Source organism: Phodopus roborovskii, unplaced genomic scaffold, assembly GCF_943737965.1.
Source record: "Phodopus roborovskii unplaced genomic scaffold, PHOROB, whole genome shotgun sequence".
Taxonomy (NCBI): domain Eukaryota; kingdom Metazoa; phylum Chordata; class Mammalia; order Rodentia; family Cricetidae; genus Phodopus; species Phodopus roborovskii.
In genome coordinates, this window is record NW_026126639.1 from 1,497,259 (window position 1) to 1,513,869 (window position 16,611).

At 45.7% G+C, this 16,611-nt stretch overlaps 1 protein-coding gene across 2 annotated transcripts; it reads left to right on the forward strand.

Annotated features, from left to right (window-relative positions):
* Nucleotides 1-2,049: 2,049 nt before the first annotated feature.
* Golt1b (golgi transport 1B) lies at nt 2,050-14,309 on the forward strand. 2 transcript variants are annotated; one of them, XM_051173343.1, is made up of 6 exons: nt 2,050-2,199; nt 6,729-6,820; nt 8,266-8,444; nt 10,833-10,914; nt 12,497-12,529; nt 12,893-14,309. In XM_051173343.1, the coding sequence occupies exons 1-5, from the start codon at nt 2,175-2,177 to the stop codon at nt 12,503-12,505; spliced, it is 387 nt and encodes a 128-aa protein (XP_051029300.1). In that variant the 5' UTR covers nt 2,050-2,174; the 3' UTR covers nt 12,506-12,529; nt 12,893-14,309. The 2 variants fall into 2 exon arrangements, with proteins under 2 accessions (XP_051029300.1, XP_051029299.1); XM_051173342.1 differs by lacking the exon at nt 12,497-12,529.
* Nucleotides 14,310-16,611: the final 2,302 nt, after the last annotated feature.

Genomic DNA, 16,611 nt, shown 5'->3' on the forward strand with positions numbered 1-16,611 from the left:
AAAAGTGAAGAACAAATATGGCAACATTTTCTAACAGCAATACTGTGGAGGCTGGCACAGGTCCTGTTCAGCATGCACAAGCATTAGTCAGTAGGCAAGGCAGGCATTGGGGGGTAGGGCAGATTCCTCTGCAGCACACTTCCAAAGTCTTATTTCCTATCAGCTAAATCTGTTCTGCTGCACCCTGGATATGTGCAGGAATGTATCCCAATTCTCCTGCCCCATGAATACGAACAGGCCTCCCTAACCAATTCCTTACCTTCACTTTGTTCCTGGAGAACATCATTTTCAAAATAATTCCCCTGTTCTCCCTGCCTCCTGGTGGCAATAAATCCTTCTGCACTCTTTCATGTCTTAGCTGTGCTTGCTAACATGTGAACCTGTGGTGTTCAGCTACACAGTTTAATCTCCAGCACCACAAAACAAAATGCAAACCAAACCAAACCAATACAACGAATAATTCTCAGTCAATGACAACCTGTCACTATTATGTGCAAAAAGAGTTAGAAAGCAAATATCTGTTTGGTGCCAAGCAGAAAGTCAACACCACTCAACAAATGTCCTAAAGTTGCAGATATAGCAAAAAAAAAAAAAAAAAAACAGGTCATATATTAAATAGACCTGCGACCAGGTCCATTGGACCTTAGCAACACGACACGCTGTTCCTCTAACCCTTTCCCCCTGCCTTTAAAGCTTGGATGGCAGGACTCATGGCCTCAACCCACAGAGGACTAAAGGTGTGTACAGCCATGTCTGGCAGGACTTATCTCACAAATAAGCAGGCTAGATTCAAATATCACAGATTAAGCAAAAACATAAATAGATCAACCACTTAGCATTTTACTGAACACTTGCTTTAGAGAGTTACAGTTAAATTCACCCTTAAGAGAAGCTAGTGTTCCAAGCAGGTGATTTTCAGGACCCTCTCTGCTGCAGGGATCTTACTCTACTTCTCTGTAAACTTTGCTTACTTAGAGAGAGAGGGTGGAGGCAGAGACCATCTAATACCATATTGGTTTAAAAGAATCTGGAATAGTTAAAAATGGGAGAAAGCATAACTGATACTAAATTTTAATCGTTAAAACTTAAACCTGAATGTGCATTTCCCCAAACTGTTATGAACACCATTACATTAAAAAAAGAAGAATAGAAAGCATGTTATATTTAGCTTAGTTTTAGTTTGCTAAAACTAAGCGCGCCCTCCAAAGACAGATGTCTGTTCTCACTTGGACCTCTCGCTTTATCAAATCACACCCTTCCTGTTAAGGCTGTTAAGGCAGTTTGAGCCTTGATTAAAACGGTATGGAGGCCACACATCGCTACCGGCATTTAAGGATGAGTCTAAGTGAAGACTCCTTCCTCGTGTACACCGGCATGTCCTTACCACTTCCTAGCGTGATAATATTCCGTCCGTGGGCTGTGAGGTCGGAGCATAGATTGCCTCTATTCACTTTTGTAATCAAACAGCCTAGCAAAATGCCCTTTCCAGGACCTGAAATCGTCAGGCGCTCTCCCTTCGCTCAGGAGAGATAACGATGGATCTACGTCCATTTCCTCCCATTATTAAAAATAAAAAATAAAAAAAAAATAAAAAAAAAAAGGATTTTGTTGCCAAAAACCTGCCCCTTCCCCCAAACCTCGTAACTTTGCAGTAAAAGATAGCTCGGCGCACAATACATCCGAGAAAAGGCCTGTCAGTCAAATGCCTGAACGGTCGCGGATGCGGGAGGAAAACGCAAGCTAAGCCGGCGCGCGTCCCTCCACGCCGCTGCCTCCACAAGGGGGGTGGAAGCACTTGGCGGCGGCGGCGAGGCCCGGCTCCCACGCACCTGACAGCCGCTCCGCCGTGGAAAAAAATAAAATAAATAAAATAAAAACCCTTCCCGCCACCGGCCCGCAGCGCCCACCCTTCCGGGACGGCCCCGTGCACCAATCACAGGCCAGAGCCTCTCTGATTGGCGGCGCGGCGCGGCCATCCCAACAAGAACGCGCCCCATTGGCCAGGCTGCAGCCAATGGGGCGCGGCCTTGCGGCCGGGCGGCGGCGGCGGCTGCGTGTTTCCGGAAGACGTGGCGGCTCGGGCCGGGCGGCGTCCCCGCGGCTCTTCTCCGGACTCGGCTTCGCAGCGTGGGCCCCGAGGCACCGCGGCCGCCGCCGCCAACGCCGCCGCCGCCATGATCTCCCTCACCGACACGCAGAGTAAGCGCTGCCGGGGCCCCGCGTCGGCCGCGCTCCCGCCGCAGCCTCTGCTCCGCGCCCGCAATGAATGGGGCGAGCGCGGCGTGGGGCGGCGGCCGGAGGGACGGAGGGACGGAGGGAGGGACGGGCGGCCTGCGCCCGCTCGGGTGGAGCCGCCGCCGGAGGACGAAGTTCCCGGGCCGTCCCGCCTGCACTCGGGCCGGGCCCCTGCGGGGCTGGGGTGCGGGGCCCGCGGAGAGCGCTGGCTGCGCTTGCTCGATCGCTTTCAGACGCTGCCGCTGCTTCCAGCCCGCCCCACGCCCCCTCGCAAGGACCCCGGGCTCCAGCCCGCCCCACGCCCCCTCGCAAGGACCCCGGGCTCCAGCCCGCCCCACGCCCCCTCGCAAGGACCTCGGTTGTTGCCCGCCCCTTTCAGTTTCTACCGAGTTTGCCGATTTTAATGTAAGGCCGCTCGGCGCTCAGTTGGAGTCGGAGCACCCCGAGGTGTCGGGAGTGGCGTCTCGGTTGTCTGTGCTGGGGGTCTGGGAGTGTGTAAACGAGGCTGGCCTTTGGTTTTGGTTTTGGTTCTTTGTGTGCGGTCTGGCCTCCAACTTGCAATCCTTCTGCCCCGGCCTCTAAAGTTCTGACTGTCACAAGCATGAGCAACCCTGCCTGTCTCTCCAGGTAAAGGATTACGTTATTAGTGTCGCTGTGTACTGTGTGCGCGTCCCGTCTCTGCCTATCTCAGCATTCCGGTCCTCTTGCCTTTTTTTTTTTTTTTTTTTTTTTTTTTTTTGTGGTCTCAGAGATCAGAGTACACTGAAGTGTTCTCCGGACCTGGCTCCATCGCTTTAAAAACTCATTTGTACTTACGTACCTACCAAAACTGTTTACTTTTTAAAGGTTTTTTTTTAACTCTTTAAAAAAAGCATGACAACTTTTTGCTTCACCTTCCTCATTGCCATGACCTTTGCTTCTTCAAACTCTAGCCGCCTTAGATTTTTCAGAGTTCTAACATCCCATTGAACAGAAAACGAAAACCTTCCTTGAAGTTATTCTCAAGTACAGTCTGAAGGTTCAAATTCAAGTCACGGCACACCGGAATACCAGATTTTCTATGGTTTCCTATACACCTTCGCAGCCCGATCATGCCCACTGGGTGTTTGATTTGAACTAGCCAGGAATCATTGCCTGTTGGTCCATCCATTTCATTTGGTTTTGATCGGAAGTAAAAGTGGCCCTTTCCCCCCCTACTATTATTAGTAACAGTTTATAAAAGTGTGTTCTTCCATTTTAGTGTTAGATGTAAATATGTAGATAACGGTGGGCTTAGTTTTCCTTTAATGTGCCTGTGTGGGGGTGTTGACGTATGCATGTGGGTGTCAGAGGAGGCCAGAGCCATGGGTTCTCTTGGAGCTGGAGTTAGAAACAGTTGTTAGCTGCCTGATGTGGGTGCTGGGAGCCAAACTTGATTCAGTAAAGCAGACATGGGCCATTTATAAATTGGAGCATGTAGGATATTCAGTTGCACACACGCACGCCAGAAAAGGCCATGGTCCCAAGACCGCTGGCTCACAAGCATTGTTTTTTCACTGTACTACTGGCTTCTGAGGAGACTCCGTGTAAATTTCACATCTGGGGATGGTGCAAGTCTGAATTTAAATTACCCTGTGCATAAGGCAGTGAGGAATTGGACTCTGAGGAAAAAGTCGATTTCCTGCCCCTCTTTATCGAATTCCTGTGTGAAATTCTGCCATGTTTACTTGCGATGCCCGAGGTGAGATGTTGAGTTAGAAGAGATGCTTAGGGAACCAGAGGTTTTTTGGTTTTTTTTTTGTTTTGTTTTTTTTTTAAATCCAATTGTGTCTGTGTTTGCTGCTGGATTGGACAGTGTCATTCCAGAGAGGTGCCAACACGATTCAGGCTTTCAGTTCTGAGAAGGGTGGATGACTGAAGACACTATGGTACCACTTCCCCATTCCTGCAGTGCCTAAAGGAAGGGCAAGGGTTTCCATGGGGACAGCATCCTGTTACGTCTGGATTGTCACATTAAGTAAAATGCTGCTGTGGTATTTGTTTGACCTTCTGAGATTCATAACTGGTTGAACTTACCTGTTTCTTAAAGGACATGATGGGGGAGGAGGGCCTGCTCTCAGTCTCTGTAAAGTGTCACTGTCGATAAAATGCCAGCCATGATTGACATTGAGTTAAACTGGTCATTTTTTTTTTTATAAAGTTTCTTAAGTAGGTTTTTTTGTTATTCAAATTAACCTCTCGGTTTGCTTATATCAAAATTTACTTTTTATGGGCAGAAAAAAAATGGAGACAGGATATTACGTATTCCCAGGTATGATCATGGCAGGAAGATCATTGTGCCATACAGTTCTTTTGACTTCAGAGAACTTGTGGGTGGATACGGAGAGGGACAAAGGGAACTCTGGAGACGAGAAAGGGTGTGGTGAGGTTTTGACCCATTTCAGTAGGGTATTTCTGACAGCACTGTGCTAATGTTATTGTGGTAAAGGTCCCACAGGTGGCTGTCCCCTTCTGACCGACCTTCTGCACTTGAAGAGGTCGTGGGAATGTTTGGGTTCTGAGCTGTAGGATAGTGGCGTGAGAAGACTAGATGTCTACCTGCGGCAGGGCCTTGGCTGCTGTCCACGCTGATACTTTGCTCACTGGAAGCTTAAGCCATTGCTGCCTGCCACCTGCTGCCTGAGAACCTTGTTGAAGGGATCACCAGGCATGCGTGTGGACACTGCACTGTGATGAGCCGCATGGGACGCTCTCCCACTGCAGCTAACTCTCAGTAGTTCTGGTGCCTACTGGGTTGTTCTACACTGAGATTTAAACTTTATGTCAGTTACATCATTCTGGGCAGCCCAGTACCCTCTGGTTTAGTAAATGTATTTTTAAACTGTGGGTAAAAATATTTTTGTGGTTAAAATAGACTTGGTTCAGTTACTTAACGATAGTTTGATTTGGGGCAGCTAATATCCCCCTCTTACCCATCATCTTCCTCCAATCCCAAAGTGATGTGATTCTGCCTACATCCCAGCGATACTGGGAGGGTTGCATTTCATATGCTCTGAGAAACACCTCACAGTGCCTGGCAAGTTCTCAATGCATATTACTGTATCTCCATTTAATTTTCTCCTTTATTTATAAACTTGGGGAATGCTTTTACTTTTTATGTGCGCAGTTGTGGCCAGATTTACATTCAATCAGTCATTCTCAGAGAAGGGAGGGGGGTGAATATGAATGACAGGCTCTCTACTGAACTTGGAGCTCACTGATTTAACTGGACTGCCTGGCCAGAGCACTTCAGAATTCTCCTGTCTCTGCTCCCAAGCCATGGGATCGCAGGCATGAACCATGTCTGGCTTTGTAGGTGGGTGCTGGGATCCAAACTCAGATCATCCTGCTTGCACAGCGGGCACGTTACCAGCTTGACTTCCTTTTCCATAAACAAACATCTTGGATTCTGTGTAATTATTAAGATAATCTGTGAACATAGAAGTCACACTCGGATAACTTGGCTGTTATGAATTGCTCCTAACTCCTAGTTGCTTAATAAAGTGTTTTGCCCTTCTAGTTGTTTTAGTAAATTCTCCTGAAACATTTGAGCAAGGAAGTATTAGCCTGGAATTACGATATTTGCGCCTGAAATACATTTAAACTAGAATGATGGTAGACAGGCTTGTAGATTCTTTCAGACTAACTTTAGAAACAAAATAGAAGATGGTATAAAAAACAGGCCATGGAGCTGTAGACAGAGGTAAAGTTTATAAAGTATTGGCTTGTCAGAACCTTGATGTGGTTCAGTCTTAGTTTTGTTGATTTGTAATGTGTATGGGGGCAGGGGAAGGGAGACAGGCTGGCCTGGATTTTAGCACTCTAGAGCTGAAGGGAAAATAATAAGCAACGGGCCAGAAATCACTAATACAAACAGCAGTTCTGGGGAGAAGAATAAAGGTTGCCAGTTAGCCTCTAACAGCTAAAGCAGGGTGACCAAGAAGTAAGTGGCCGATTTTTCTTTGTGGCAATAGCAAGAGTGTCTGTGGCCTCAAACGAAAGATAGGACCTAGAAAATGTAAGGTCAGCAAAGCATTTATGTGCAGGTCGGCCTCAGTAGTACTGTGTCCACCACTGCACTTAGCACCACAACAAACACCCCTGGGTCTCCAGGAGTTGATTGACAGAGTCTTCGTCTCTAAATGAACACGTACAAATGTGGGCTAGGTTGTTATTTCAGGTTCTAGTCCTAAGCATGTAACAGTTGTGCTGTAAAGTTTATAGGAGACAAAACAGTTAAAACCTGTACATTTTTGCCTACAATCAAAGAGAGAGAGAGTTTAGAATCTAGGCCTACCTTTTCCTGTCTCCTGGCACTTGGCCACAGAACTAGCTGATGCTGCCTCACTTTGGTAGAGAACTTGATGCCATGAAGAAGCTGACCTCCAGGGTGGAGGAGACCTGTGGTTTTTGCTGGGTTTGTGGGATTGTCAGGGACTTGGTTCTCTGCCTTAACCATGTGCTTTGTGTTGCAGAAATCGGCATGGGCTTAACAGGGTTTGGAGTGTTTTTCCTGTTCTTTGGAATGATCCTCTTTTTTGACAAAGCACTGCTGGCTATTGGAAATGTAAGTTTTGGACATGTGCATTTTAAATTCATCAGACTTATCTATTGGTGACTTGCTTGCTCATAATCATAGGTAAATGAATCTCAGGTTCACAGTTTGCAGCGGCAGTGAACCCCATCAGCTCTGTGTGAACAGAAGATAAACTTAAGGCTCCCACCTGATCAGCTACCCTGTGGTGTGATTTGCAATTGAGTAAATGAGTGTTAGACCTGAATAGTGGTTGGAGGCAGAAGACCTAGCCAGGCATGGTGGCTCAAACCTATAAGCTCAACACGTAGAAAAACAAGGCAGGAGGATTGCCACCAGTTCAAAGCTAGCCTGGGCTACGTAGCAAGGTACTATCTCAGACAATAAAGAAAAGAAGGATGACTTGCTAGCCCCTTAGTAAATTTATCAAACTATTTGAATGGAAATATCTGGGACTGTGCATGTGATTAAATTACATAAACAAATTTTTAATAACCAGAAGCTTTTAAAAAGTACATCTTTTGTCATGAGATGGCTCAGTTGGCAAAGGGGCTTGTCACTAACCAATCTCTGGGAGCTCCATGATAGAAGAAGAGAACCAGCTAACTCCTCTAAAATACCCTCTAACCTCCATGCACATGCCTGTGGACCAGCACATGAGTGAATAGATCAATGTAGTTTTCTGTTTTTGAATACTTGGGTGCTGTGTTCCTGACATCACTGGAAAGGAAGTGCTTTGGTTGCTTGCTTGTGTACTACCCTGTCCACCTGTCTGGTCAGACAGGAGTTCCAGGAGGAAATAACCCCCTTGTGGGGAGATGGAAAAGTCACTGAATGATTTTAAGATGTGTTTGGAGTCTGTGGCTTACTTTAATTAAAAGAAAGGAAAACAAAGTTAGTGATTTCTGAGAATGTGGTACTTAGCTGGTGGGCGTGGTATGTGTGGTAAGAAGTAACTTGCCCTGAGGAAAACTATGGGGATGGGGGGGGGGCATTTCATTCACAGTGCAGGGAAAGGATTTCTTACTCTGCTGCTGGGCTCTCCTCCTTGGCTTTACACTGATCCTCTGCCATCTGTGTAGTCACCACTGAAATCACCCACCCGTAGAAACCGCTACACCCCACAGTGACTGTCACACAGTCAGGAACGACGTTTGGTGGGAAATTAAAGCGAGCTGGCCATCCAGGCCTCACCAGCTGTCTGTTGAACTAAGCCGTTTCCCTTCCATCCAGGCCAGCTGGGGAAACTGCCGATGTGGGTCTTGGAGTCCCTTTCCACCATCTTTCCCCCATTGAATGGGGTTAGACACAAGATGAGGCCAGTGGAGACAGCCAGGACTTCCAGCGTGCATGCCCCGTGAGCTGGCTCTGCGCAGGGTGCACAGCAGACGCCAAGCGAACTGCTTCACTGCTGACTCGTCTCCTTGCTCTTCACTTGATGAGGGGTTAACCTTGTCTGTGTTGTCTTTCTCTCCTAGGTTCTGTTTGTGGCTGGCTTGGCTTTTGTAATTGGTCTAGAAAGAACATTCAGATTCTTCTTCCAGAAACACAAAGTGAAAGCCACGGGATTCTTCCTGGGTGGTGTGTTTGTGGTCCTCATTGGTTGGCCATTGATAGGCATGATCTTCGAAATTTATGGATTCTTTCTCTTGTTCAGGTAGGCCATTATCTCCTACTTTCAGTGAGCCAGTGTATCAGATAACTGTTCAGAGCCCTGGGCAGGCGACCTCACATGGGAGTGTCGCTTCCTGAATGACCACTGTTTAGACTAAGTCTTTCAATTTTAGGTCAGTCAACTATAAGAAAGTTTCCTAGGTGTAAGTGACTGCCTGAGGGAAGTAAGGAAGTGTTTGTTAAGCATCTGCAGTGCTTCGTCCCTGACGACTCTAGCATGTGTCAGATTCCCACACAACCACCCAGTACAACTGACCCCTGCTCAGCTTGACCCACAAACGCATCACTGTTAAGCCACAACCCTTCTTCCCCAAGATCTTAAATAACTTGCAAAGTCCCATAATCTTTACAATTCCCTTAAAATAGTCAATATCTTTAAAAATACAAAGTCTTTTAAAATTCAAGTCTCTCAACTAGGGGCTCCAATAAAATACTTTTACATCAAGAGGGGAAAAAAATCAGGACACAGTCACAACCAAATCAGCGCAAAACAAAATTCCAGCCATCCAATGTCTGGGCCCCACTTGTCTTCCGGACTCTTCCAGAGGTCTTGACTACGTCTCCAGCTCCGCCCTCTGCAACACACACAGCTGTCTTCTAGGCGCCAGCTGGCTGCACTCCACCACTGCTACAGTTATTGCTGGTCTTCCCGTGGTCCTGGCATCTCCAGTGTGCCGGTCCCTGCCTGCAGCTGGCTGCACTTTCACCAGTGGACCCTCGTAGGGTCTCCTCGTGGTGCCAAGCCTCGACTTCTCCGCGTGACCCCTTCAGTCCTGGGCCTTCAACTGCCACTGAGGCTGCATCTTCACCGGTGGCCTCTCCTGCCTCTCACAGTGCCAAGCCTCAGCTGCTCCCCATGATCCCTTCATGCCTGCAACACCAATACTACCTGGGTGATGCTTACACGTTACCAAGTGTGGCTTCACCTCAACGATGCTGGTCTCTTCTTTATGATTTCTTAACTCAGCCCACCCACATCAAGTATTCCAGCAAAGTAAAATTTGCCTCAGTAGTTCTGCTATCTTGTTATCCACAGTGGATTCTCCAGCCCCTGCCAAGCGATCCTAATTCAAAATAACAGCCCTGATAAGAGTCTTCAAACTTCCCTCCGAAACTTTACAAGTCAAGCCTCCATCCTCTGTACTTAACATTCTTATATTCCGTTCCTAAAGAACGCCCCACTAAGCTCTTAACACTCAATGGTTCTTGTAGACCAAAGTTCCACAGTCCCCCCCAAAAACATGGTAAGGTCTGTCACAGCAATACTACACTCTCCTAACAATTTGTCCTAGTTAGGGTTTCTATGGCTGTGACAAAACATGATTGCCAAAGAGCGAGTTGGGGACGAAAGGGTTTATTAAGCTTATCTTCAGCACTGCTGTTCATCACTAAAGGAAGTCAGGACAGGAACTCAAAATGGCAAGATCCCAGAAGCAGGAGCTGCTGTAGAGCTGTGGAAGGTGCTGCTTACTGCCTTGCTCAGACCACCTTATAGAACCCAGGGCCAGCAACCGGGGATGGCACCACCCACCATAGCCTGGGCCTTCCCGAATTAGTCATTAAGTGAGAAAATGCCTTACAGCTGGATCTCAGGGAGCCGTTTTTTGTTTTTTTTCCAGCTGAGGCTCCTTTCTCTGATGGCTCTAGCTTGTGTCAAGTTGACATTACACCAAACAGCAGGGTTTGCTGTTTCTTTAGTGGGGTATATAAGTGGATAGACAGGTCATTTTCTTATGTAAATATGTTGCTTTATAGTAGCTGCTTCTTGAGCACAGCATGCTTCGTGCATGTGCATTGCATGGCGAGAGGCCCAGTGAAGAACACGGGGGATTGTTGAGCACTGCTGTCTTACGGGAACCAGTTAGGCAGTAAAGCAGAGTGTGCATGAGAAGATACGTTCAGAAACACTGCTTGTATTTATACTTTAGAGTGCCAGGCACCATGTCACCTAAACCATGAAAATGAATTAAGGCAAATCTGTCTTAGGAAAGCTAGCATTTCTGATGTGGAAGACAAAGTGTAACTAATTGGCGGCTGGGTCACTTGTGTGGGCATGTGTCCCACCAAAAACTGACAAGATGTGAGGCTGCCTTCCACTGGCTGTTCTGTCTGTGTGTGTTTTCATGGTCTCACACGAAGCCTCAGCAGCTCGGTTCTTCTGGTGGCCCCTCCCGTCTTCAGCAGTGGGACAGACAGAAAAGCCCATGGTCTGGTGACAGCACAGCTCTGCCCATTGTACTCCGGGCACCGTTTTGCCAGCGATCAAACCGTTAACTGTTGTAACTAGCGACTCTGAAGTCTCAGTTTCCCTGGGTTAGTGGCCCCTCCTGGTAGAAAGCATTGATTTGACAGCCTGTCTTTCTCCTCCCAGGGGCTTCTTTCCTGTGGTTGTTGGCTTTATCAGAAGAGTGCCTGTCCTTGGATCCCTCCTAAATCTGCCTGGAATCAGATCAGTAAGTAGTCATATATGCAGTAATACATTTTTTAAACCATCCAAATGAATGTGATGCCCACTGGGAGCGTGAATCGTCAATGTGATTGAGGCATTATGATATAAATGATTGTGCCACGTGGATCCTGGTTACCCTGAAAATCAGAAACTAATAGTTTGTAGATATGCAAAACCTGACATTTTGTTTGGACATGCCATTTTCGGTATTGTTTTCTATTTTGGTGTTACTCTGGTTGATAATGCTAAGCTACTTTTGTGAATTGTTAAGTGAAACCCATCCTGCTTTCAGGGTGTGTTCTGTGGATGTGTTAATACTGACCTGCCATGGGGCATGGGGGCTCCATCGGTTTGGGGTCTCGGGAAGCCTCTCAGGCTTTACTTGCCTTCCCAACTCCCTGTGGCAGATTCAGGATGGCTTTGCCTGTCTTCCTTGTATACGCCTCTATTGTAACATTTTCCTGTTTTAATTATCGAGAAGAGAGCTCCAGAGCCGTGATCATAGTCGCTCGTAGCAGAGTAGGCAGATGGCTATTAGCCGTTCTTCTCCAGAGCCCAGCGTAACACCTGCCACTCACAGTAGAAATGCCAAACATTTTTCCCAAGTCAGTGAATGACCTCACAGAGCCAGTCAACCTCATGACAACTCTGACTTCTCTCTAGCCATCTTCCTTAGTCTGAAAACTAAGTGAGATCCTAAAATACGCAGAGAATGCTGTAGATGGAGCCCGGGTGGAGGGAGACAGTTCTTTAGGCTCTAGAGCCAACCCGTAGCAGAAGTCACCTGGGAAGAACCTTTGTTCCACAGGTCCATGCTCATTCTGAACAACCAGGTTGAAGTACAGAAGGTGGTTAGGCCCATCTGTCTGTCTAGAGATTGCAGGGACAGCCACAGTGTCACCTGAGTCCTTGGCTAACAGACTTCCAGGAAAATGGGCACCACTGTAAGCCCAGTCTTTTCCCTGGGGATCAGTCTTAGAGGCAAAGCACCCTGATAACAGCCTGATCATTTGTCTGTGGAGAGCAAATACGGTGTTTTAAGGCTCTAGTGAACCCACAGGCATCCTCTATCAGTCACCTGCTGAGGATCATTGCAAAGGTTGGTGCCTCAGCTTGGGGTGGGTGGACCCTGGCTCCATTCATTTTATTACCAGACTCAGCTTAGGTATCGTTTATATGTAAAATGACGTTTGAATTTGCTAAGACTGCAGTTACAAGTCTGTAATGAGTGTGTAAATGAGTGTGTACAGTAGGGGTCTGCGGTCAGTGCCTACGTAACAGGTGTGAAGCATGGGTGCAATCTCAGCAATGCCCGCCCTGCAGCACTGCCCTGATGATGTAACTGTTGCAAGCTGCACATCATCACCATCTGGGATGCCCACGTAAGACAGCAGAGTAGCCCATCAGTGACCATTTACCTTAGTGTCCGTTGAAGTTCATACGTTTACATTGGCCACACTGACTGTCTCAGTGTCTTTGCCCCCTAAGTATGATGTCCAGAATGCCCATGTAACATGTTTTCAGTTGATAGCTGATAGCTGTTGTTTATTACTGAACTTAATTGAGTTAAATCTGTTTGTCCAAAGACCACATAGGCCCAGAAGAGATCCACAGGAATGGTCAGTGGAAATATCTTTTTGGGTTCATTAATGCATGAGTGGCCGGCATTTCAGTCTTTTCTTTTTTTGTTGAGCTAGCAGTGTCAGTGTCATTTTATACGTTATTTTATTCATTGTGTTGCATTTTTCATGTTTCACCCTTAAATTCATGTGTATGACATGTCATGCAAAAGCAGCTTCTAGAAAAGTAAATTTTATACACACCTGAGAAGGTGGTGTTGGACACCATCCAGCTAACCACTATGTCATGCCTTGAATTCCCGCAAACCTTATAAAATTGGATGTTTGAAACCAGCATGTAAAGTGTTGGTTCAATGCTATACAAGGCCTGAGCTCCCTTTAATTATGTTTTTCTTCTTACAGTTTGTAGATAAAGTTGGAGAAAGCAACAATATGGTATAACAGCAAGGGAACTGAAGACTTTAAATATTATATTATTTATGAACCCTTTGAAGACTATTCAGCACAAAGTTCAGTTTCTCAAACTAGCTTGTAAAGCCCTTCAGAAGTTTAAAGCGCACACCCTCCAGAGCACCAACAGTTATGGAAGAAGCACTGACAGCAGCCTTGTGGCCAGACCATCTGAGCACAGCGGCTGGAGAGGATGGATCCTTGTTACCAAGTTTAGTGACTTGAGAAGGCTGATTCTTAGTCTTGCTGCAACCCGTGAAACAGCCGTTAATAGAGAACCATGGTGTCTGTTACTTTTTTTTTTTTTTTTTTTTTTTTTTTTAGAAGATTCAGGAACACCAGTAGCCATTTGGGGTTTTTTTTTTTTTTTCTGTGTTTTTGTTTTGTTTTGTGTTTTGTTTTAATGATGGCCCAGGTATTTCTAGGTGTGCTGGGTCTCTGATAATGATGCCTGAATTGGATTAGATTATGTCGTCTCCATGTATCAGCCCAAGGAAAGCCCAGTTTCATGTGTCAATCACTTTTTTTGTAAACATGAAAATAAAACTTTGTGGTCCTTTTGAATCTTAATATTTTGGAGCCAGATAAAAATCTGAACTAGACATTCTTTTTCAGAATACGCAGAGGTCATTTTGAGCTGTTACTTTTCAAGCATAGCTGACCAAGTGCTTTCTGGACTCTACGACACTGTGGATGCGCAGATCTCTTGAGCATGGCCTGGGTGTGTTCATACAATCTGCTGCACGCAGACGCCAAGCAGAGAGCACTCTGACCATGGAGTAGTCTGCCGCAGAGGGCATTGGAATCAGTTACTGAGATACTAAATGATGCACATCAGATGGTTTCCCCATGTTATGATGTAGTTTTTTCTTCTTGTGTTCTTATGAAATTTGGCCACAGTTTCCTACCTTGGTTTCACAACTTGTGGTGACATTGAAGGTGTGTAACATGTTAAAAGCATGATTCTGTGACTGAGAAGGGCTGTTATTTCATCTTAACTTTCCTCCTGTTTGCAGCCTTATTGTAACATCCAGAAGGCAGCAAGCACCATACCTGCCCCCCACTGATCTCCATCTTGACTTAGGAGAAAAGATGCCCCGGTGACATGCAAAAACTATTACATTATAACTAAACTTGTGGGGTTCCTCGGGAGCTTAGTGCTGGGGCAATCTTGTCATTCCCTTCTGTTGCTACTCTACCAGCAGCAACAATGGTGTCCTTCCTTACCTGGTCATGGGAGCACCCTCAGATGTGACACTGTTTATCTTACCACTAATGATTGAACTATTTATTTTTAACAGTTTCAGAGCTTTTTAATGCAGAAAATCATAATTAAAATTGTATTTATTTACAAACCATTTCTACAAGACGTTACAATGTTTGATGTTTTTAGTTAAATTTCTTGGTGCCAGGAGAATCTCCAGCCTTGCTGGTCTGCAGAAGGAAGGACTGGTGTGTAGTGGGATGGTTCATTCTTGTGGATTTCTGTCCTGTTTGGTACTTGCTTCTGACTTTATGGTGTAACCTGTGAATTGGAGAACCCTACCTCAGTAGCTCATGGGATAATAAAAGACCTGGCAATGTGTCTGACCTTCTCAAAGTCACACCTTCCCTGGAATGTCAGTGCTATGCTTTGGGAACGGACGTGTGTGAGATGCCCTGTACGCTTCCCATAGGCTCTGGCCCATGTGGTTTGACAGTGGCTAGGTGTCACTCTGTTAGAGCGGGAGTCTGCCATTTAAATTCGTCCTCGACATGACCCATCACAGTGTTCTTTGCACTACAGCAAAATGCCCTTTCAGCAGTCCGATTTCAGAACACACTGGATCTGATTCGAGAAGCTCTGCGTCCTTTGCAAGGCAGGGGCTGGGCTCACTTTGTTTCGGGGGCCTGAGACTGACTGCTCATCAGCACTGCACTTCTGTCAGAACCTTGGGAGGCTTGTCTTTAAACAAACCAGCCTTTTGACTTCTGGAAGCCCTGCCCACTTCTAAAAATCAGCCTTCTGTCTTTGTGACAAAAAACAACAAAAACCTTTATTCCCCCAAATGGAGGAAAAGTTCTAGTACTCAGCCTTAAGTGTTTCTGTCATGTTCAAATGTACCTTCTGTAACAGAAACATGCCTGCAATGTTGTCCCTTACACTTCTCTGGAATTCAGCTGCTTTAGAAGTCTCATGGTCAAATTATATACTCTTAACAATGGCGTATTGTAAATACACTTGTCTTACCTCAATAAAAGGGTACTTTTCTATTCATTGGTGGTCAAGTGTATCTTTGAAGTTTTAACGCTTAAATTACACTATAATTATCTTCTTTTTAAAATTGGGACATTTAAAAATGTGCAGTTTTTCAAGTGACCTTGAAAATTTTAATTTCAAAATTTCTTAAGTACAGTCATACAACAACGAAATTAGGAAAACACATTTGAAAACTAGTAAAATGTATAAAAGAATATTGGGTGGAGGGAGAGATGGCCCAGAGGTTTGTAGCTCTTTAAGAGTATACAGATTGGGTTCCTGGCAACCATGTGGCATCTCGCATGTTTCAGTTATGCCAGCTCAAGAGAATCTGCTGCCCTCTTTGGGTCTCGGGGACCAGGCATACATGTGATACACGAACAGGCAGGCAAACGCTCATACATATAAATGTTAATGAATATTCATTGTCTTGGGCCACATTCTGTTTTTTAAAAAAATGGTAAACTCTGGGCATATTGGTGCAGCCTTTAATCCTGGCATTCAGGATGCATTGTAAGCCCTGTGAGACGCAGGCAGCCAGGCCTACTTAGGTATGTTCTCAAAAAAGCAAAAGAACATCGAACAGAAGTCTGCTAAGCATCTGGTCATTCAACAGACATTTTCTGAGTGTCTCTTGGGAGCTTAAAGCCCATGACCAAATGCTAGCGATTAGAATACTAATCCCTGTCCACCAGGAATTGTTAACTTCTCCAAACGTACTCTGGAGTTGCACTGAATTAGTTCTTGAGGCTAGATGCCTGACACCCAATCGGTGCTGGGGACATGGGGGACCCCTGGAGAGCTGTAATTCTTCAGTCCCATATTGGAAGAGCAAAGGATCTGAGTTCTGATAGCAGCAAAGGCCTGAAGCAGCAGAGCAGCTGCTCCTCCTTCAGACCATCTGGCCCCCTGCCAGAAGGTTCTGTTATTCTACAAGTGTGTTCCCTGTTTGCCTCAAACCTTCCAGGAGATTCCCTCACAAGCCTGCCCACAGGTGTCTCCTAATTGATCCCAGTGACATGATCGCATCTTTGGAAGACAAAGACAAAAAAAAAAAAAAAAAAAAAAAAAAAAAAGCTATCAGCATTAATTCATGGAGTTTTCTCTCAAAACATGATTTCTTTGCTATTCTAGAAATGTATTTATTGTAGGGTAAGGGGATGAGTGTTGGAAGACAAACCTTTTGTTTCTTTTTGTTGTAAATCCCAAGATTCAGAACTGTCACTGCTACTCACTGTAACAGGCTTGCTGTGGATTTTCTGTCACTACATGTAGCTGTTGTGGTTGCTGCCATTAATTGCAGAATTTAAAATTAGCAGTGAATTTTAGAATAGGTAGGATTAATTTTTAAGTTCAAAGGGCTTACAAGGTTTTTTCCTAGAAAAGGAATTTATTATACTTGAATACTCGTGATGCCCTGGGTGAAGTGAGT